Genomic DNA, 21,784 nt, shown 5'->3' with positions numbered 1-21,784 from the left:
TCAGTGGTGTGACCAGGTTAGGTCAGTGGTGTGACCAGGTTAGGTCAGTGGTTGTGACTAGGTTAGGTCAGTGGTTGTGACTAGGTTAGGTCAGTAATGTGATGTGACCAGGTTAGGTCATTGTTGCTACCAGGTTAGGTCTGTGTTGTGGAGTCTTTTATTTGTCAAATGCATCGAATAACATACGTCATTCTAAGCAGTGAAATTCTTGTGACATGATTGATGCAGTAAGCTTAAAGAAAGATAAAGCAAAAATATTGCTAAAATAAACAGAACAATGAAAACTAGCAGCGATTCCAAAGAGTGTAGAAATATGGATAGAACTATTCTATATTATAACTGTAATAGTGTCTATGAATGGGTACATTAAAGGTCAGTGGTTGTGACCAGGTTAAGTTATTGTTGTAACCAGTTAAGATCATTGGTTGTGATCAGGATAGGTCAGTGTTTTGGAGTGACCAGGTTAGGTCAGTGTAATAACCAGGTTAAGTCACTGGTTGTGACCAGCTTAGGTCAGTGGTGTTTCATTACACACTAAATTATACAACACACACCTAACCAAATGTACACAAACACAAGCATGTCTCCGGAGGTCATTTACAACACATATGGAAAACAGTTATCTAAGTCATTGTTGCTGCTATAGTAAAGTCGTGGCAGTTGCTATAGCAGTGTCATTGCTGTTGTTATAGCATTCTGCCCACCAAGGGGTACCATCTGTTCTGGGAGATCCATTCACTCATGTTTGCAACAATATCTATGTTTGACCACCAGGGTGCAGCATTGTCACAGCAATGAACAAAGGTGACTAGTAGATGCAGCACTGTCTGGAGACTCATTAGGCTGTAGATGTAGGATCAAATTGCAATAACCCCTATTTTAGCATAAGAAGCAATTTATGTATAAGTGGTTAAAGGAAGCTTCTTACACCTCTCTATCATGTTTATCAAGGAACCACGGTCTGACAGGTAATTGTTTCAAACATAGTATCACACAGAATATTTCAGCTATTTAGATCATTAAAATATGTTTTTTACCTGTAAACTATGTGCTATTCATTGTGACAAGTTAGAGGGTAAGAGGGATTTCCAGCCAAATCCAAAGCCTAGAAAAACCTTCAGCAGAACTACTTTTGGTCTGCTTATTAAGCATTGTAACTCAGCCGTTTCCCAAGGACGCGGACTGATAAGAACCCTCAATCACCACAAGTGACTGGCATTCCAGAGAGAGAAACAGAGAACGAGGGAGATGACATAACGTTCAATAAAAAGACAATTACAAGCCGCTCCGCTCCATAGCAGAAATCATGTCCCTGTAGAAAACATCTGTATGTGTTCAGATTCCTTGTAAGCCTACACACACAGACAGACATAGCCTATAGACATGCGCCCACTCACAAACACTGTTTGTTGCTACCGGTAACTAATGGATACTCAGTTACTTCACACCAAAGCAAGCTGTCGCGTCCTCTCCCTCTATCACGCATGTGCGTGCCTGTGTGTTTGTGTGTGTGCCTAAGCCATAAAATGAGTGTTCGTATGTATGTCATAAATGGAGAATGAAAAAAACTCCACTGGGAGTCGGATATCTTGGAAGCAGACCAAAACGTACAGACCAGCGTTAATTAATAATTGATTACTCCTACTGGCATACAGTATCCTACAACACACAGTCAATAATCTGGGAACTCGGTGGGGTTGGAGATATCTCTTTAAGAAAACAGTAGGTCGCCTATCTTGACTTAACTAAGCCACTGACTTCATGTAGGCCTACTGGCTGGGTGCCATGGTAATGGTCGGGCCGGGAACTGGGCAGGTACATCCGAAAAGACCCGCTATCTAGTGTTTATACGGCTCTAACCTCTAAACGGAAACAGATCCTTCAGTGAATGCTAATGATCTTCATCTGTGTCAATTCCAGTGGGCAAAACTCGTGGCAGACTTTTCACAGGATCGCAAGGGAAAGTAACGACTTAATCTTTCTCATTCCCTTCCAGCAGACCCTTTGGGTGGACTAGTGGGGATTCCTATTGAATCCTATTACAGTGTGGGAGGAGCGGAAGTGGAGGAAGTCGTTCCGCAGCAGATCGGATAATGTTGCTTCAGATTCAGTTAGGGAATCGAAGCTGACCGCGGCTGCACGGTGTTTTCGGAGAGCCGAGAGCGTCCGAGAGTGGTTTCTTGGACAGAAGTTTTGCCGAGCTGCGCCTTAAACTCTCCGTACCGACTACACTCCCGAGTTCACCGGTGTGAAAGCGATCAGTATGCATTCGGACTGCCGGCTGCTATGGATAGAGCGGTAATGGTGGGCAGGGGACCGACAGGGGCCGGACTTTTCTTCCTGTCGACTCTCATCATCCTCCTCACCGCCAGAAGCAGTCGAGCGCAGAAAGGTTGGTGTCGGATCGGTCCAACTCGGTATGACCAAGTGTAAAAAAGTGCTACGAACTCGACCCATACACCGCCTATATTGGGTTTCAGTAGTCGCTATGACACAGTTGTCCTATGAAGTTGGGCTACTATGTTGTCTTCGGGATAGTCAGTGGCAGAAAGCCGTATGCTGCTGCGACTGGCTGGAGGGAGCACAGCGGAGACTTGCCAAATAGCCTACCTTACATGGCTCGACTGTTTCGTTCTCTCTGCTTTCCCAAATATGTTGCCGCAATCACAGGCTACAAAACGTTCCCTATTTTTCTTTTGTCACTTAAATGGGACATCGATGTCTAGACGTATAGGTTAGACTGTGCAAAACAAAAACCAAAAACAGGTATTTTTGGGCAGGATTTCATGTGATGAAAGAAGGCGATAACACCATTTGGTAGAATATTGGTTGAGGGGGGAGGGGTTTCAATAGTATAGAGGTGTAAACATGCTCATAACAACGTGTCATAAAGTTACGTGTAGTAACGATTTTATTAAACTATTTATAACCAAAACGTATTACACTTCCTCGCTGAGCGCTTCTGGAAAGTACTTTTTTTTGCTTTTGGGATGGTGAGACCGTGTTTTTGTCCAGTTCTGGATAACGTCCAGCTAGTGTCAGTTCTGTTACGTAACACCAGTCCAGTCGCGGATCCACCCTGTGCCAATACGCGTGACTGTCTACTGTTACATGTCTCTGGTCAGAACACAAACCAGCTAGGCCTGATATATCTCCTATCTCAGTGCTACCTAACCCTGTATCCTGGAGAAAGTACTGTCCTGTAGGTTTTCTCTTCAGCCCCATGTGTGACTAACCCGGTTAAGCTTTTCATTCAGCTAATTATTAGAATCAGGTGTGCTAAATTAGAGTTGGAGAGAGAACCTCCAGGACAGTAGATCTCCATGAACAGGGTTGGGCAGCCCTGTCCTGACGAGTGGGCCCACTCCCATATAGCAGCTACACAGTATAGGCTAGGGTCAAAAACCAGGATTCTGATTGGACTAAATCTTCTGCAATATATTTGTCTACTCTGTTGTAAACCTGGTATCTTAACTAAACAGTGATGGCGAAATCCTTACCTCTCAACCTGTCCCCAAAAAACACAGTCTCTATGCCTGTCTTAATCCGACTCATCTGACCTGGTCTGCGTTAACCATAATCTGATGGTACCAGAACATCATTATCCATACATTGATGGTATTTGAACTACATTATCCATACATTGATGGTATTTGAACTACATTATCCATAATATGTGGGGACATGTGGAATGCACCTCTAATGTTCACTATATTTGTGTATGTGTCTGCCTGCCCATTCACGTGTGTTTGTGCGCGTGCGTGTGTGTGTGTGTGTGTGCAGGCGATGGCTGTGGTCCCAGTGTCTTGGGCCCAAGCAGTGGGACTCTGTCATCTATGGGTTACCCCGGTCCATACCCCAACCACACTGTGTGTGAGTGGGAGATCAGCGTGCCACCAGGCCGGCGCCTCCACCTCCGCTTCGCCGACCTCGACATTGACGACAATAACTGTCAGGTCAACTACCTCAGGATCTATGACGGTGTAGGGCCTCAGAGGACAGAGATATGTGAGTGTGGGAGGAGGAACGGAGGGAGGAGAGGAGAGGAACACGTTCTGTTAAAGATCAGGAAGCGGGGATAGATTGACTGTCATCTCCTAGGTGGATCGGGATATGAAATATGAATAATCAATCAATAGCAATCAGTGTATGAACATTTTACAGAGACGTGTGTAAAACCATTCTGAATACTACAGTACTGTATGTTGAACTGAATACTACAGAATGGATTTAAAGCCCCCCAAACACTACAGTACTGTATGTTGAACTGAATACTACAGAATGGATTTAAAGCCCCCCAAACACTACAGTACTGTATGTTGAACTGAATACTACAGAATGGATTTAAAGCCCCCCAAACACTACAGTACTGTATGTTGAACTGAATACTACAGAATGGATTTAAAGCCCCCCAAACACTACAGTACTGTATGTTGAACTGAATACTACAGAATGGATTTAAAGCCCCCCAAACACTACAGTACTGTATGTTGAACTGAATACTACAGAATGGATTTAAAGCCCCCCAAACACTACAGTACTGTATGTTGAACTGAATACTACAGAATGGATTTAAAGCCCCCCAAACACTACAGTACTGTATGTTGAACTGAATACTACATGTATGTTATTGAACCAACCCCCTTCTTAGTTATGGCTACAGTTTATTATTGAACTAACTCCTCCCTTAGTGAATACTAAAGTATAATATTGGATTCCCCCAGTAATACTACTGAGTATTGTTGTACTAACCCTCTAGTGCATTCTACAGTATATTGTTGTACTAACCCTCTAGTGCATTCTACAGTATATTGTTGTACTAACCCTCTAGTGCATTCTACAGTATATTGTTGTACTAACCCTCTAGTGCATTCTACAGTATATTGTTGTACTAACCCTCTAGTGCATTCTACAGTATATTGTTGTACCAACCTCCCAGTGTATACCTTCCCCCCTGGAATACTACAATATATTGCATTAACCCCCCTCCCTTTCTCTCTAGTGAAGTTCTGTGGTCTGGGTCTGATGGTTCCTGGGCTGATCCAGTCTAAAGGGAACCAGGTCACTGTCCAGTTCATGAGTGGGACCCATCACAGTGGGCGGGGCTTCTCCCTGGCTTACTCCACTACAGAACATAAAGGTAACAGGGGGCGGGGTTTGATAAGATATGTCAGCTGCTATGGGATCCAAATCCTGAGATGTACTACAACAACATCAATAAATCCCAGGCTGAATGTCAGTTGAAATGATGAAAAGTTTTACAGTAACATTGTGGCCTCATTGTTGAGGGAGTTGCCCGGGTAACAGTGTGTTGTGTGAGTCTGGTTGGGAGTAACAGCGACTTATATGAGTCATATTATAGATGCTTCTCTGAGCCTTCCCTCTGCTCTTTCTCCATCCTCCTCCTCTTCTGTACGTGACAGTGTTGTCTTATATTGCTGACTCATGCTTCTCCCTTCTCTGTGTGTGTGTGTGTGTTCAGGGGGGGGGCATGATCTGTTTTAACATGACAAACATAGGTCAGGTCTGGGGAGTATAGCAGCTGCTATTGCCTCAGTATCCACAAAGCTGGGTGTGTGTGACTAAGAGACAAGGTTGAAGTGCTGGACAGTGAGACATGGGGAGGTGATTAGATAAGAATGTTAGCAGAGGGGGTTAGTGGAGGAGGTTAGCAGAGGAGGTTAGTGGAGGAGTTCAGAAGAGGATGTGATTAGTGGAAGAGATTACAAGAGAAGGTTTAGTTAGGGGAGTTTAGAGGAGGTGATTCATGAAGGAGGTGATTAGTGTGATGGAGGTCAGATGAGGTGATTAGAGGAGGTTACAGGGGATGTTAGCGGAGGCATTGTACCCCTCAACCCTCCCATTAACAGACCCATATTACTGCACCATATTACAACCCCCATAGTCACCAAACATATTTCAATTCATACATCATATTACTACACCATACTAACCCCCATAGCCACCAAACCTATTTAAATTCATACATCATATTGCTACACCATACTAACCCCCATAGTCACCAAACCTATTTAAATTCATACATTATATTGCTACACCATATTAACCCCCATAGCCACCAAACCTATTTAAATTCATTCATCATATTGCTACACCATACTAACCCCCATAGTCACCAAACCTATTTAAATTCATACATTATATTGCTACACCATATTAACCCCCATAGCCACCAAACCTATTTAAATTCATTCATCATATTGCTACACCATACTAACCCCCATAGTCACCAAACCTATTTAAATTCATACATCATATTGCTACACCATAATACTACCCCCATAGCCACCAAACCTATTTAAATTCATACATCATATTACTAAACCATACTAACCCCCCCATAGCCACCAAACCTATTTAAATTCATACATCATATTACTACACCATATTAACCCCCATAGTCACCAAACCTATTTAAATTCATACATCATATTACTACACCATAATACTACCCCCATAGTCACCAAACCTATTTAAATTCATACATCATATTTCTCTAGTTGCTACTTTTGATAATACGCTACATGGAAGGACTTCTATCAGAGTGACAGACTTTACTGTCTAAGATCTCAGATGTCTAAGATCTCAGATCTTTATTTATGTTCCCCGTCTGCTGAACATACTATCATCTTGTACCATGAAATATTTCAGATTTTCAGTGAACACAAATATCACGTTTTTAAATCTACTCTTGTAAATTCTCTGTAAAATCACATCATTATAGCTTTTAATTTGTCTTTATGTTGTTTTGTCTTGTTTACTGTGCTGCTTTCTTAGACATGGCTCACTCCAAAAAGAGGACAAAACCTGTCCTGGGAATGTGTAAGGTTGCTTTTCAAAGATTGCTTGTCTGCATGCTAGATCAGATTGAATCTTGTTCGGATTGATGAGGTGTGGTGTTTACTCATTGTAGAGCTGTGAGAGCAGCCATTTGGCCAGTACAGATCCAATGTGGTGTCGCTGTCTTATTATGTCAAGAGATGTATAAATCCACCAGCAACCCTGGAAGACTGGTGGGAAGGAAGCCATGGATGATGAGGAGAGAGAGATGGAAAGAAGAGACAGGTCAGAAGGAGAGAGAGATGGAAAGAAGAGACAGGTCAGAAGGAGAGAGAGATGGAAAGAAGAGACAGGTCAGAAGGAGAGAGAGATGGAAAGAAGAGATAGCTCAGAAGGAGAGAGAGATGGAAAGAAGAGACAGCTCAGAAGGAGAGAGAGATGGAAAGAAGAGACAGGTCAGAAGGAGAGAGAGATGGAAAGAAGAGACAGCTCAGAAGGAGAGAGAGATGGAAAGAAGAGACAGCTCAGAAGGAGAGAGAGATGGAAAGAAGAGACAGCTCAGAAGGAGAGAGATGGAAAGAAGAGACAGCTCAGAAGGAGAGAGAGATGGAAAGAAGAGACAGCTCAGAAGGAGAGAGAGATGGAAAGAAGAGACAGCTCAGAAGGAGAGAGAGATCGAAAGAAGAGACAGCTCAGAAGGAGAGAGAGATGGAAAGAAGAGACAGGTCAGAAGGAGAGAGAGATGGAAAGAAGAGACAGGTCAGAAGGAGAGAGAGATGGAAAGAAGAGACAGGTCAGAAGGAGAGAGAGATGGAAAGAAGAGACAGGTCAGAAAGAGAGAGAGATGGAAAGAAGAGACAGCTCAGAAGGAGAGAGAGATGGAAAGAAGAGACAGGTCAGAAGGAGAGATAGACAAGGATAGACAGATTAGAAGAAGAGGAAGATAAGTGACAGTTGAGAAGGAAGGCTAGCTAACTCAGGCCTGGCACAACATCCTCTGGGCTTATCATAGCCATATACCAGAGCAGGCAAACCGGATCTACCTGGAGAAAGAACGTCCAGCTGTCAGAGTGGGGGAGCCACATCACCATTATAGGAAAGACAATCAAGAGAGGATCTCTTTGTTGTTTTCCGTGGGGGAAGGGGGTGTGCTTGTGTTAGGATGGTGGTTAGTGATTTGACCAACCAAATTACTGTCTCTATGTCTTTGGTTACATGTAGGGTTGACAAACTTGCCATGACCTCTAACCTTTAGGCTCTGGTTAAGGTTGCATCAGCATCCCAGAAATATACCAACCAGCCCTCTGACATACATCTCCCTTCATCAAAGGGAATATCTTCCCAGTTGGTACCAATGATACAATATCAAATACATTTCTGGGAAACAGAATGCAGCCTTAAGTTATAGGAGAACAATACAAGGCTACAGATCTCCAACAGCCTGGAGGCAGTGAATAAAGACAGTCCTGAATATAAACACAATGCCTACTGACCACACTCTCATGTGGTCATGAGGAACAAAGCCGGAGCAGACTTGACAGAATGCCACTGGGTCTCTGTGGTCTAACTGGAGCTCAGCTTGGTAAACTGGGGAAGTTTTCCTGTCGGATCACCTAACTGATGGGATGGGGAATTCTAACCCGGCTCGCCCCCCCCTAAAGTGGTTAGCTAGAATGTTGTGTGTTTGTGTGAGAGAGAGAGACAGTGTGTGTGTTTGTGTGTGTGAGAGACTGTGCGTAGACTGGAGGGTTTAAGAAGAGAGCTGAGTTAATGTAATCTGTGTGTGTTTGCAGATCTAATCACCTGTCTAGACAAAGGAGTGGACTTCAAGGAGGCGGAGTTCACCAGGTACTGTCCTGCTGGGTGTCTATCTGCAGCTGGGGGTGTGTCTGCAGCTGGGGGGGTGTCTGGCACCTCTCCCCACGGATACAGAGATGTGAGTACATCCACAACACACAGAGAAAGAGTGTGTGTGTGTGAGAGAGAGTGTGAGAATAGGGTGTATGTGTGTGTTGTGATGGTAATTACTTCGGAACTCTTTTTATGCAGACGTGTGTCACAAACAAAGACCAGAGTTACATACCAGGTAATAGAAAAGCAGACATTTCTCAAATGTACATTAGTTCCAGAATTTCCAACAGTTTGTGTGAGAATAGGGGGTGTGTGTGTGTGTGAGTGAATGAATGGGGGGGGTGAATGGGGGGTGTGTGTGTGAGTGAATGGGGGGTATGTGTGTGAGTGAATGGGGGGTGTGTGTGTGTGAGTTAATGGGCGGGTGGGATGAGTAAGTGAATGGTGGGGTGTGTGTGAGTGAATGGGGTGTGTGTGAGTGAATGGGGAGGGGTGAGTGAATGGGGGAGGTGTGTGTGAGTGAATGGGGTGTGTGTGAGTGAATGGGGAGGGGTGAGTGAATGGGGGAGGTGTGTGTGAGTGAATGGGGTGTGTGTGAGTGAATGGGGAGGGGTGTGTGTGAGTGAATGGGGGGGTGAGTGAATGGGGGAGGTGTGTGTGAGTGAATGGGGGGGTGAGTGAATGGGGAGGGGTGTGTGTGAGTGAATGGGGAGGGGGGTGTGTGAGTGAATGGGGAGGGGGGTGTGTGAGTGAACATGGGGGGGGGGGGTGAATGGGGGCGGTTATATGTGAGAGAATCGTAGGGGGTGTGTCCTCCTGAGGGCTGAAAACCCCATAGGACATTTTGCTGGTTAGGCTAGAGAGGTTAGGTTTAGGGTATAAGTTGAATTTGGGTTAAGACTAAAGTTTGGATCGATAGGAATGGGTTGGTGGTTAGGGGTTGGTTTAGGGTAAAGTTTAGGGAAATATGATTTTGAACGGGAATACAATTTCATGTTCCAACAAGGATAAGAATGCCTAAAATCTCTTTTGGTTCTCAAAAACTCAACAAGCAAGAGTGACAATGAGTCTTGCTGGGTACTGACTGAAAAACAGCCTTTGTTAAAACTGTGTGTGTGTTTGTGGGTGTGTGTGTCAATTTTAGTCATTGTGGTGAACATGTAGTTCCCAGGTGATTCACACTGTCCAATGATCCCCAGCAAGCCAGTCTCCCTGTGGGTCCTCAGTCCCCAACCAAGCCAGTCTCCCTGTGGGTCCTCAGTCCCCAACCAAGCCAGTCTCCCTGTGGGTCCTCAGTCCCCAACCAAGCCAGTCTCCCTGTGGGTCCTCAGTCCCTAACCAAGCCAGTCTCCCTGTGGGTCCTCAGTCCCCAACCAAGCCAGTCTCCCTGTGGGTCCTCAGTCCCCAACCAAGCCAGTCTCCCTGTGGGTCCTCAGTCCCCAACCAAGCCAGTCTCCCTGTGGGTCCTCAGTCCCCAACCAAGCCAGTCTCCCTGTGGGTCCTCAGTCCCCAACCAAGCCAGTCTCCCTGTGGGTCCTCAGTCTCCAACCAAGCCAGTCTCCCTGTGGGTTGTCAGTCAGAATCAACACCACCAGTACCACATAGGAAGGAAGGGACACAGACATCTCTCTCTCTGTATCCCTCAAACACTCCTGTCTTCAGCTCTCTCTCCCCCCGTCTCCATCTTTCCCTCCCTGTCTCCACCCCCCCCCCGTCTCCCTCTTTCTCATCCTGTCTGTCTCTCTCTTTCTCTCATTCAGTCTTTTTTTCCTATCTTATTCCGTCACTGGACCTTGTGTCCCCCAAACCTTTCACCCCTCCCCCTTCTCATTAAGGCCTTGTGTCCCCCAAACCTTTCACCCCTCTCCCTTCTCATTAAGGCCTTGTGTCCCCCAAACCTTTCACCCCTCTCCCTTCTCATTAAGGCCTTGTGTCCCCCAAACCTTTCACCCCTCTCCCTTCTCATTAAGGCCTTGTGTCCCCCAAACCTTTCACCCCTCTCCCTTCTCATTAAGGCCTTGTGTCCCCTAAACCTTTCACCCCTCTCCCTTCTCATTAAGGCCTTGTGTCCCCCAAACCTTTCACCCCTCTCCCTTCTCATTAAGGCCTTGTGTCCCCCAAACCTTTCACCCCTCTCCCTTCTCATTAAGGCCTTGTGTCCCCCAAACCTTTCACCCCTCTCCCTTCTCACTAAGGCCTGTGTAAACAGAGCCTCTCTCGGCGTCACATGCTGATGACCTCACTGTGCATGCATGGGTGGGGGCGTTGGGGGGGGGGGGTTTGGTGTCAGGGTGTAATTGAAGCGTTAAGGTTCATCGAGGGCTCAGAGCAACATTGTGTGTGTGCGTCAGGGGGTGTCCCTGGAGCACGGGAGGGGTAGAGGAACATAGGATTTTATTAGGATCTCCAAGGGCGGTTTTGGAGTGTATAGTAGGAAGGTGAGCTAATTGTTTGGCTGAAGGAGGTCTGCTAATCTAAAACAGATGGAGTACGGTGCTGAACGGACAGCTGTGTGTGTGTGTGTGTGTGTGTTAGTCAGTCCTATGGGGGTCTGGGTGTGTTGTACATGAATATGTTTGTATGTGTGAGTAAGTTTATGTGTGTTTTATTGTGTGTGTGTTGTGTATGCGTGTTACTATACCTTTCAGGTTCAAATTGGGCTTAGGGGTTAGTTTTAAGGGTTAGATCAGTGTTTTCAATTTAAAGTTAGGATTATGGGTTAGGTTTATTATGGCTGGTGAACAGTGGATTTTAAATTTTAATACAGTTCTGTCACCCAGAGTCGTCACAAGTATAGTAAAACGTGGTTTTGTGTTTGTCTGTGTTTTGGTGTTAGCCACAGTCAGCTGTGAAACCCCACATGTGCCTTTCCAGTAAAAGCTTCCCACTTCAGTCAGGCTGCTACCCACTGATGGGAACTGTGGTCCCAGTGTCTAAATGTTGCTACTGTGTGTGTCCGTGTGTGTCCGTGTGTGCACATGCATGCATGTCTGAGTGCATGCTTGTGTGTGTGTGCGGGTGCGTGTGCGTGTGCGTGTGTGTGTGTGTGTGTGTGTGTGAGTGCGTGCTTGTGTGTCCGCGTGTGCGTGCATGTGCGCGCGTATGGTGTATTGCTAACATGCATGGAATTACTTATTTTCTGATTCAGTAAACTACTGAGTTAGTTACTGGCAAAGGGACAAAGGAGATGAGGAAGTGAAGTGACTGAGGAGAGGAGGGACTGAGGAGAGGAGGGACTGAGGAGAGGAGGGAGGAGGGAAGTGACTGAGGAGAGGAGGGACTGAGGAGAGGAGGGAGAAGGGTGACTGAGGAGAGGAGGGAGGAGGGTGACTGAGGAGAGGAGGGAGGGAAGTGACTGAGGAGAGGAGTGACTGAGGAGAGGAGGAAGTGAAGTGACTGAGGAGAGGAGGGAGAAGGGTGACTGAGGAGAGGAGGGAGGAGGGGGACTGAGGAGAGGAGGGAGGGAAGTGACTGAGGAGAGGAGTGACTGAGGAGAGGAGCAAGTGAAGTGACTGAGGAGAGGAGTGACTGAGGAGAGGAGGGAGGAGGGAAGTGACTGAGGAGAGGAGGGACTGAGGAGAGGAGGGAGGAGGAGAGGAGGAAGTGAAGTGACTGAGGAGAGGAGGGAGGGAAGTGACTGAGGAGAGGAGGAAGGAGGACACTTACTGTTCTCTTGCCAGGAAGTGACATCATGGTGCTGACTCATCTGTTATCTATGGTCTGAGATCTGTTATATAGATGGATATGTCATATTGCCCATCAATCAGCCGACACTGGATCTTAACCACTGACTGACTCACCCCTCCCTCCCTCCCTCCCTCCCTCCCTCCCTCCCTCCCTCCCTCCCTCCCTCCCTCCCTCCCTCCCTCCCTCCCTCCCTCCAGTCATCTCCAGTGTGTCTGGCTGCCATTCATGCGGGTGTGGTCTCCAACTCCTTAGGGGGCCAGGTCAGAGTGGTCAGCAGTAAGGGCATTCCTCACTACGACGGCTCTCTGGCTAACAACGTCGCATCCACCCTGTAAGTACTGCTGTCTGTCTGGGAGAACGCCGCTGCTTTCTGTTCCCTCTGGTCTCTCTTTGTCATTAAGCTTCCTCTCTCTCTCTCTACAGTGGAACCTTGTCTAACAGCTTGTTCACCTTCAAGACCAGTGGTGAGTTAAATAACCTACTGTACAACACCATGACCCCTTAACCAGCACAGACAAACATGCTTTGTCCCCTGCCACTACGACCATGAGGCGGCTCCCTCTTTAACACACGCTTTTTCTCTCTCTTAGGTTGCTATGGGACCCTGGGATTAGACTCGGGCGTTGTTAGGGACTCCCAGCTCTCTGCTTCCTCCATATGGGAATGGAGTGATGGGATTGGCCAGCAAAAAAAATGGAGCCCATCAGGAGCCCGCCTTAAAAAGGCGGGGCTTCCTTGGGCGTCGGCATACAATGACCAGTACCAGTGGTTACAGGTTGACCTGAAGAAGGTGAATAGAATCACAGGCATCATCACGGCAGGCTCCTCCCTCCCAGAGTACCAATTCCATGTGTCAGCCTATCGGGTCCTCTACAGCAATGATGGACAGCATTGGAGCACCTATCGAGAGGCAGAGGCTGCCCAGGACAAGGTGATGCAACTGTCCCACTCATTAATAACTTTAAAGCTGCACTAGGACTTTTACAGTAAAAAAAACAATAACGGCATTTTGCAGTTCCTCACCGGTCAGAAAGCTTTTCTGCACCAATGCCTGATAGAGAACCATGTTCCGAAAAATAATATGAAAAATAGAATTACCTGTTCCACAAAAAGTATGGCGTACTTATGCTACAGTGAGGGATATAAGTATTTGATCCTGTGCTGATTTTGTAAGTTTGCCCACTGACAAAGAAATGATCGGTCTATCATTTTAATGGTAGGTTTATTTGAACAGTGAGAGACAGAATAACAAAAAAATAATCCTGAAAAATGCTTGTCAAAAATTTTCTAATTTGCACGTTAATGAGTGAAAAACGTACTGGACTCCTCTGCAAAACATGACTGAGTACTTGGTGGCATAACTCTTGTTGGCAATCACAGAGGTCAGATGATTCTTGTAGCTGGCTACCAGGTTTGCACACATCTCAGGAGGGATTGTGTCCCACTCCTCTTTGCAAATCATTAAGGTTTCAAGGCTGATGTTTGGCAACTCGAACCTTCAGCTTCCTCCACAGATTTTCTATGGGATAAAGGTCTGGAGACTGGCTAGGCTACTCCAGGACCTTAATGTGCTTCTTCTTGAGACACTCCTTTGTTGCCTTGGCTGTGTGTTTTGGGTCATTGTCATGCTGGAATACCCATCCACAACCCATTTTCAACGCCCTGGCTGAGGGAAAGAGGTTCTCAACCAAGATTTGACGGTACATGGCCCTGTCCATCATACCTGCAGTGAAGTTGTCCTGTCCCCTTAGCAGAAAAAAACCACAAAGCATAATGTTTCCACCTCCATGTTTGACGGTAGGGATGGAGTTCATGGGGTCATAGGCAGCATTCCTCCTCCAAACACGGTGAGTTGAGTTGATGCCAAAGAGCTCAATATTGGTCTCATCTGACCACAACACTTTCACCCAGTTCTCCTCTGAATCATTCAGATGTTCATTGGCAAACTTCAGACGGGCCTGCAGATGTGCTTTCTTGAGCAGGGGGACCTTGCGGGCGCTGCAGGATTTCAGTCCTTCACGGCGTAGTGTGTTACCAATTGTTTTCTTGGTGACTATCGTCCCAGCTGCCTTGAGATCATTGACAAGATCCTCCCGTGTAGTTCTGGGCTGATTCCTCACTGTTCTCATGATCATTGCAAATCTACAAGGTGAGATCTTGCATGGAGACCCAGACTGAGGGAGATTGACAGTTCTTTTGTGTTACTTCCATTTGCAAATAATCGCACCAACTGTTGTCACCTTCTCACCAAGCTGTTTGGCGATGGTATTGTAGCCCATTCCAGCCTTGTGTAGGTCTACAATGTTGTCCCTGACACCCTTGGACAGCTCTTTAGTCTTGGCCATGGTGGAGAGTTTAGAATCTGATTGATTGATTGCTTCTGTGGACAGGTGTCTTTTATACAGGTAACAAGCTGAGATTAGGAGTACTCCCTTTAAGAGTGTGCTCCTAATCTCAGCTCGTTACCTGTATAAAAGACACCTGGGAGCCAGAAATCTTTCTGATTGAGAGGGGATCAAATACTTATTTCACTCATTAAAATGCAAATCAATCTATAACATTTTTGACATGCCTTTTTTTGGATTTTTGTTGTTGTTATTCTGTATCTTACTGTTCAAATAAACCTACCATTCAAATTATAGAGTGATAATTTATTTGTCGGTGGGCAAACGTACAAGGCTACATACGTAGCAGGGGATCAAATACTTTTTTCCCTCACTGTATACACTCACCTAAAGGATTATTAGGAACACCTGTTAAATTTCTCATTAATGCAATTATCTAATCAACCAATCACATGGCGGTTGCTTCAATGCATTTAGGGGTGTGGTCCTGGTCAAGACAATCTCCTGAACTCCAAACTGAATGTCAGAATGGGAAAGAAAGGTGATTTAAGCAATTTGGAGTGTGGCATGGTTGTTGGTGCCAGACGGGCCGGTCTGAGTATTTCACAATCTGCTCAGTTACTGGGATTTTCACACACAACCATTTCTAGGGTTTACAAAGAATGGTGTGAAAAGGGAAAAACATCCAGTATGCGGCAGTCCTGTGGGCGAAAATGCCTTGTTGATGCTAGAGGTCAGAGGAGAATGGGCCGACTGATTCAAGCTGATAGAAGAGCAACTTTGCCTGAAATAACCACTCGTTACAACCGAGGTATGCAGCAAAGCATTTGTGAAGCCACAACATGCACAACCTTGTGGCGGATGGGCTACAACAGCAGAAGACCCCACCGGGTACCACTCATCTCCACTACAAATAGGAAAAAGAGGTTACAATTTGCACAAGCTCACCAAAATTGGACAGTTGAAGACTGGAAGAATGTTGCCTGGTCTGATGAGTCGTAAACAGAATTTGGCGTAAACAGAATGAGAACATGGATCCATCATGCCTTGTTACCACTGTGCAGGCTGGTGGTGGTGGTGTAATGGTGTGGGTGATGTTTTCTTGGCACACTTTAGGCCCCTTAGTGCCAATTGGGCATCGTTTAAATGCCACGGCCTACCTGAGCATTGTTTCTGACCATGTCCATCCCTTTATGACCACCATGTACCCATCCTCTGATGGCTACTTCTAGCAGGATAATGCACCATCTCACAAAGCTCGAATCATTTCAAATTGGTTTCTTGAACATGACAATGAGTTCACTGTACTGAAATGGCCCCCACAGTCACCAGATCTCAACCCAATAGAGCATCTTTGGGATGTGGTAGAACGGGAGCTTCGTGCCCTGGATGCGCATCCCACAAATCTCCATCAACTGCAAGATGCTATCCTATAAATATGGGCCAACATTTCTAAAGAATGCTTTCAGCACCTTGTTGAATCAATGCCACATAGAATTAAGGCAGTTCTGAAGGCGAAAGGGGGTCAAACACAGTATTAGTATGGTGTTCTCAATAATCCTTTAGGTGAGTGTATATTTAATACAGGTATAATGCGCTTTCTCAAAATCGCCTTCTGCCTTGCAGAAGGCCTGCCTAGCCGAAGGCGACTGGAACGGGATTGCTGGAACAAAATTGTCTGAAAAGTAGTGGTACACTCCAAACTTGTCAGTCCACTGGCACTGAGCTGCATGTGTTGCTAAACAACTCTTAGAGGAGCTCATTAGAGTACACAGCATGTTTATAGGGGACAAACTTTATTATTGAAAGAATCCTGCCTAGTGCAGCTTTGAGGAGGGAGGACTTTAGATTTCAGTGCCAGTTGGGAGAGAGGGGTCAGTCAATTAGTCTCCCTCATCATTTGTTTCTATAGCAACAATTGATTGTGGTTGTTTATGACAGGAACCTTGAGAGCTGGCTGTGGTTGGTAAGTGCTGTGGTTGAAGGCTGTGGTCGATTAGACTCAGTCAGAATGCCAGATCATTAAACATGGATGGGTATGGATTGGCTCGGTAATAGCGATGAGATTCCTTCTATTCTGTTACAAACGATACATGCTTTCACTGGCCAGTTAAAAAATACCATTAAAATAACTGACCAGTGAAAATGCACCATTAAAGTAACTGGCCAGTGAAAACGCACCATTAAAGTAACTGGCCAGTGAAAACGCACCATTAAAGTAACTGGCCAGTGAAAACGCACCATTAAAGTAACTGGCCAGTGAAAACGCACCATTAAAGTAACTGGCCAGTGAAAACGCACCATTAAAGTAACTGGCCAGTGAAAATGCACCATTAAAGTAACAGGCCAGTGAAAACGCACCATTAAAGTAACTGGCTGGTGAAAACACATTGAAGTCACTAAATAATCTTTGTTGGTGCCTGTGAACAAAGCCTTTCTCTGTTTATCTGTCCTAATAGTCTTTCCAAGGGAACACCAACTATTTCCAGGAGGTGCGCAATAACTTCATTCCACCGATCGAGGCGCGGTATGTCAGGATAAGCCCAACCCAGTGGCAGCAGCATATTGCTCTGAGGTTGGAGCTGCTCGGATGCCAGGTCCCTCCAGGTAAACAAACGAATCAAGTCAGACAGTGGTTTCTTAAGTTCCAGTGGTTTCTGTGGTAGTTGGGATCCTGTTGGAACAGAGTCATTAATGTTTTTTTTCTCCCATTGGACAGTGAATCCACGGATGTCCAACTCTCCTCGGCCTCCCTCCTCCCCTCTGACCACGAACACGCCTTCCCTGTACGACCGGTCCACCCACGTCCCTGACATCAGAAACACCACGGTGCCACCCCACACCAGCAACGGTTAGTCAGAGATACGTGCGCTCTCTAGTTGTGTTGAAAAATGTGGTTGGTTCTGACAGGGTTGTTATGTGGTCACAGATGTGGCCTTGGCAGCAGTGGTGGTACCAGTGTTGGTCATGGTTCTGACCGCCATCCTCTTGACCGTGGTCTGTGCCTGGCACTGGAGGAACCGGTGAGTATGAACCCACAACCATGCGTCCATTCCCCCATGCAGCACAGAGCCCGGTGTCACTGTGTGTTTGATGTTCCCCCTCTCTCATCAGGAAGAAGAGTTCAGAGGGGGCCTATGACCTCCCCCACTGGGACCGCACAGGTAAGTGCGTGTGTGTGTGTGTGTGTGTGTGTATGTACAAGGACCACACATGGACTGGGGTTTAGTTGGTTTTATCTTGTCTAGACTGGTGGAAGAGTATGAAGCAGTTCCTGCCCTCCAAAATGGCGGAAGGGGAGGAGTCAGTCCGCTACAGCAGCAGTGAGGTGGGAAGGTTCAGAGGAAGAGGGAGTGTCCCAAGACCACAGGCTGAACCTGCAGGTACTCAACCTTTATGCCTCCACTTAACCCCTAGCCCTGAACCTAACCCCTAATACCCAAAACTAACCCTGATTCTTTATGCCTCCACTTAACCCCTAGCCCTGAACCTAACCCCTAATACCCAAAACTAACCCTGATTCTTTATGCCTCCACTTAACCCCTAGCCCTGAACCTAACCCCTAATACCCAAAACTAACCCTGATTCTTTATGCCTCCACTTAACCCCTAGCCCTGAACCTAACCCCTAATACCCAAAACTAACCCTGATTCTTTATGCCTCCACTTAACCCCTAGCCCTAAACCTAACCCCTAATACCCAAAACTAACCCTGGTTCTTTATGCCTCCACTTAACCCCTAGCCCTGAACCTAACCCCTAATACCCAAAACTAACCCTGATTCTTTATGCCTCCACTTAACCCCTAGCCCTGAACCTAACCCCTAATACCCAAAACTAACCCTGATTCTTTATGCCTCCACTTAACCCCTAGCCCTGAACCTAACCCCTAATACCCAAAACTAACCCTGATTCTTTATGCCTCCACTTAACCCCTAGCCCTAAACCTAACCCCTAATACCCAAAACTAACCCTGGTTCTTTATGCCTCCACTTAACCCCTAGCCCTGAACCTAACCCCTAATACCCAAAACTAACCCTGATTCTTTATGCCTCCACTTAACCCCTAGCCCTGAACCTAACCCCTAATACCCAAAACTAACCCTGATTCTTTATGCCTCCACTTAACCCCTAGCCCTCAACCTAACCCCTAATAACCCCTAATAACTAACCCTGATTCTAACACTAACCCAATTGTACACTTAACCTGAATTTGAACCCTTCGGTCTTACATTCCTCTGGGTAATAACCATTCATTGTTCATCTGGTCCCAACATGTCCACATAGATGTGAATCACACACAGTATGTTTGTATGTGTAACGTGTGTTGTTGATCTCCTCCATTAGAGTATGCCCAGCCACTGGTTAGTGGTGTGGTTACATCATTAGGTCAGAGGTCAACTTTCAAACCAGAGGCAGGTTCGGATCCTGGTTACACTGACCCCGACCTCTACGACGCTCCCATAGCAACAGACATCTACCACGCCTACGCGGAACCACTACCTGCCTCTGGCGCCGAGTACGCCACACCCATAGTGATTGACATTGCAAGCCACCTATCAGGGAACTCCTCACTGAGCCAACCAACCACAGTCTCCAGCTTCATGGGCCGTGGCCCTGCCTCCCTGCTTGCAAGGACAGAAAGTGGCCAATCGGGGGGGTCCATGTATGATACCCCCAAGAATACAGGACAGGCCACACCCACTGATGATCTAGCCTATCAGGTACCTCAGAGCAACTCACACAAGCCAGCGGGGCAGAGCTGAAGAGGGAGGAGTGTAACCCTAAACCACACCCCTTGTGGACAGAGAGGGAGAACCTGGGGCGTTAGTCTGTAAAGAACATTGCCTTGGAGGTACTTCCCTTTGGACATGTCTGTATGATAGCGTTTCTACACAGCAATCTGTGTGTCTGTACATGCGTGGCCGGACAGGGCGAGCATAGTGCCAAAACAGTCCTATCACTGAAACCACAGAGATGAATGTTGACATGAAAGAGGATGGTGATTCAGAAAGAAAGGTGAGAAGACCAGGAGAGATGGAAAACTGACTGCTGTTTCAGTCAGGACAGCTTTCCCTCCATCTTTGTCTGTCTTAATATTATCAAACTGTGAGTTTTTATTCCTTGAATGTGTCAATCTGAAAGTGAAATAATACTCCAAATGATAGGTTCTTTTAAAATGGTTGCCTTCTATTGAAAATCAATATTTCTACCACTGAAGTTTTTTCATAGGCTAGCTTCCGATTCTGCAAATGACAGCAAGTCCCCTTCTGTTTTCTTAGTTGACTTACAGACTTAGAGGGGATGGCATTGGACATCCATAAACTTGGTAGATTGTGGGTGATTTTTTGCTTGATGAATCTACAGCCAGGGCATAACAAGACACTTCACTTGGTGTTGATAACTGGAGTAGATTTTACAGTAAAGGCATCATGTTGCCAGTTCAGAGCTGTTCTGGGATTCTACCCATTTCATTTTCCTTAAAATGTTCTTCTCATGATCATTCTTAGAATCGGAACTCAGCCTTAGTGTTCTCTGCATAAAGCCAAAGGTCATCTGAGTCTGATGAGAGGCTTTCTCAGTTTTACTACGGTACACTTTGAATGGACCTCTGTGCTATTTCCACTTGTAGTTTAACCAGTCACCATACACACATTCAGAGGGAAATCCTAAAACCTGTGTTAAAGTCTATGAAATATAATATATTTATTTTACTTTTACAATTCCTGCTGAAAAGGCCATACTGTACTCACTTAAGCAAGCAAATGTTCCCAACCACTTTGGAACGGAGGGTTGAATCAACATCCATGCGAAAGCGTCAGAGAATTGAGGTGACACTGTTTTTGAGGTGACACTGTCTTGGTGCCTCACGTGGGTCAGTGACAAAAACAGACAATGTTTAAAAGCTGTGGGTGTTTTTATGATTAGATCCACACGCTGTCAGATATAGACCAGAGACCAGAAGAGGCAAAACCAGGTGCTGCCCAACAACAGGGCAAATGAACGATGGTGAATAATGAAAGATAATTCACTCTGGCTGTTTATCATTGGAAATCAATTGTCTACCAAAAGGGGTGACTCTACCTTGATATCATTACGATGGCAGCTGGGTCTGGTCTACTTAGTTTTATTAGACTCCTCCTGTCCCATCTCTGGGGCTGATGTCTCTACAGTTTGTCCGGGAGACCAAATTATGCCTTGTTTTTTTTCTATGCATAACTTAGCCATGCATGCAATTATGGTCACTGTCTGTGAGAGTCCAGATGTTGTGAGTTTTGTGTGGGCGAGAGGAAGCCTCAGTCACTCTAGAATAGTCAACCAGTTAGCCTTAAAGAGCTGTGTGTGAGGTGTCTGGATCATGACAAATATGGTACTGAGAAATTAACAACAAGGTAACGTTATCCCTGCGGACCAATCAGCGTACTGAAGTTAAAATATAGAGAAGAACATTCAAATTCCAATGTGTGCATACGTGTATTGGTGTCTATGTTGCTGTGCTTCGTGTATTTCTTGGACATTGAATGGCTTTGACTCATGTCTAATTAATGTGTGATACAACTTCCCTTAGTGTCTTTGTGAGAGTAACTTTGTTGAAATGTCCAACTGTGTGGTTAGTTAGTCTGTAGCTGTATCTGGGAGAGTGTATTGAGTCTAAATGTGATTAGTTGTGTCTGAACTAGTGGATGTCAGTGAAGATCATTCAGGCAATCACTCCCTGTTCCTAAACACCATCTGACCCTGGACCAGTTTAGCTGAGGATGATATTGTTTAAAGGTTAGGACTTCAGGAGGGAAGCTGACACTAGGTCAGTGTAGAGGTGTGTTTTATGGGTTTGGCTGCGGCTAAGTACACCTGCCATGTTAGCTTCATCATCTTCGCATTGTTCTTGATGCAACACTCCTTATGAAATGACTCACTTTAACCCAGCAAAACAGAAAAATGACCAGACCTTTTTTATTTATTTAGCATTCCGGTTCATGTGTATCTTAGTGTGTACTGTGTTGTGGTCTGAGCGAAACGCATGTCTGCTTTCACTGGAAATCTTCATAGGTTTTGAAACTGTCAGAAATAAACAGTACAACCTTGATGTGTGAATTAACACG

General features: G+C 45.8%; 1 protein-coding gene across 1 annotated transcript; it reads left to right on the top strand.

Moving 5' to 3' along the window:
• The first annotated feature begins 1,648 nt into the window (after nt 1-1,648).
• On the top strand, nt 1,649-21,780 carry dcbld2 (discoidin, CUB and LCCL domain containing 2). The gene is made up of 13 exons (XM_010902539.5): nt 1,649-2,392; nt 3,784-4,008; nt 5,003-5,140; nt 8,595-8,737; nt 12,537-12,670; nt 12,763-12,803; nt 12,930-13,270; nt 17,144-17,291; nt 17,404-17,535; nt 17,614-17,707; nt 17,799-17,848; nt 17,933-18,067; nt 19,029-21,780. The coding sequence occupies exons 1-13, from the start codon at nt 2,287-2,289 to the stop codon at nt 19,445-19,447; spliced, it is 2,106 nt and encodes a 701-aa protein (XP_010900841.2). The 5' UTR covers nt 1,649-2,286; the 3' UTR covers nt 19,448-21,780.
• Nucleotides 21,781-21,784: the final 4 nt, after the last annotated feature.

The sequence above is a fragment of the Esox lucius genome, chromosome 16 (assembly GCF_011004845.1).
Source record: "Esox lucius isolate fEsoLuc1 chromosome 16, fEsoLuc1.pri, whole genome shotgun sequence".
Taxonomy (NCBI): Eukaryota; Metazoa; Chordata; class Actinopteri; order Esociformes; family Esocidae; genus Esox; species Esox lucius.
The sequence above is the reverse complement of the archived record's forward strand: the minus strand, read 5'-3'. Positions and strand labels throughout refer to the sequence as shown.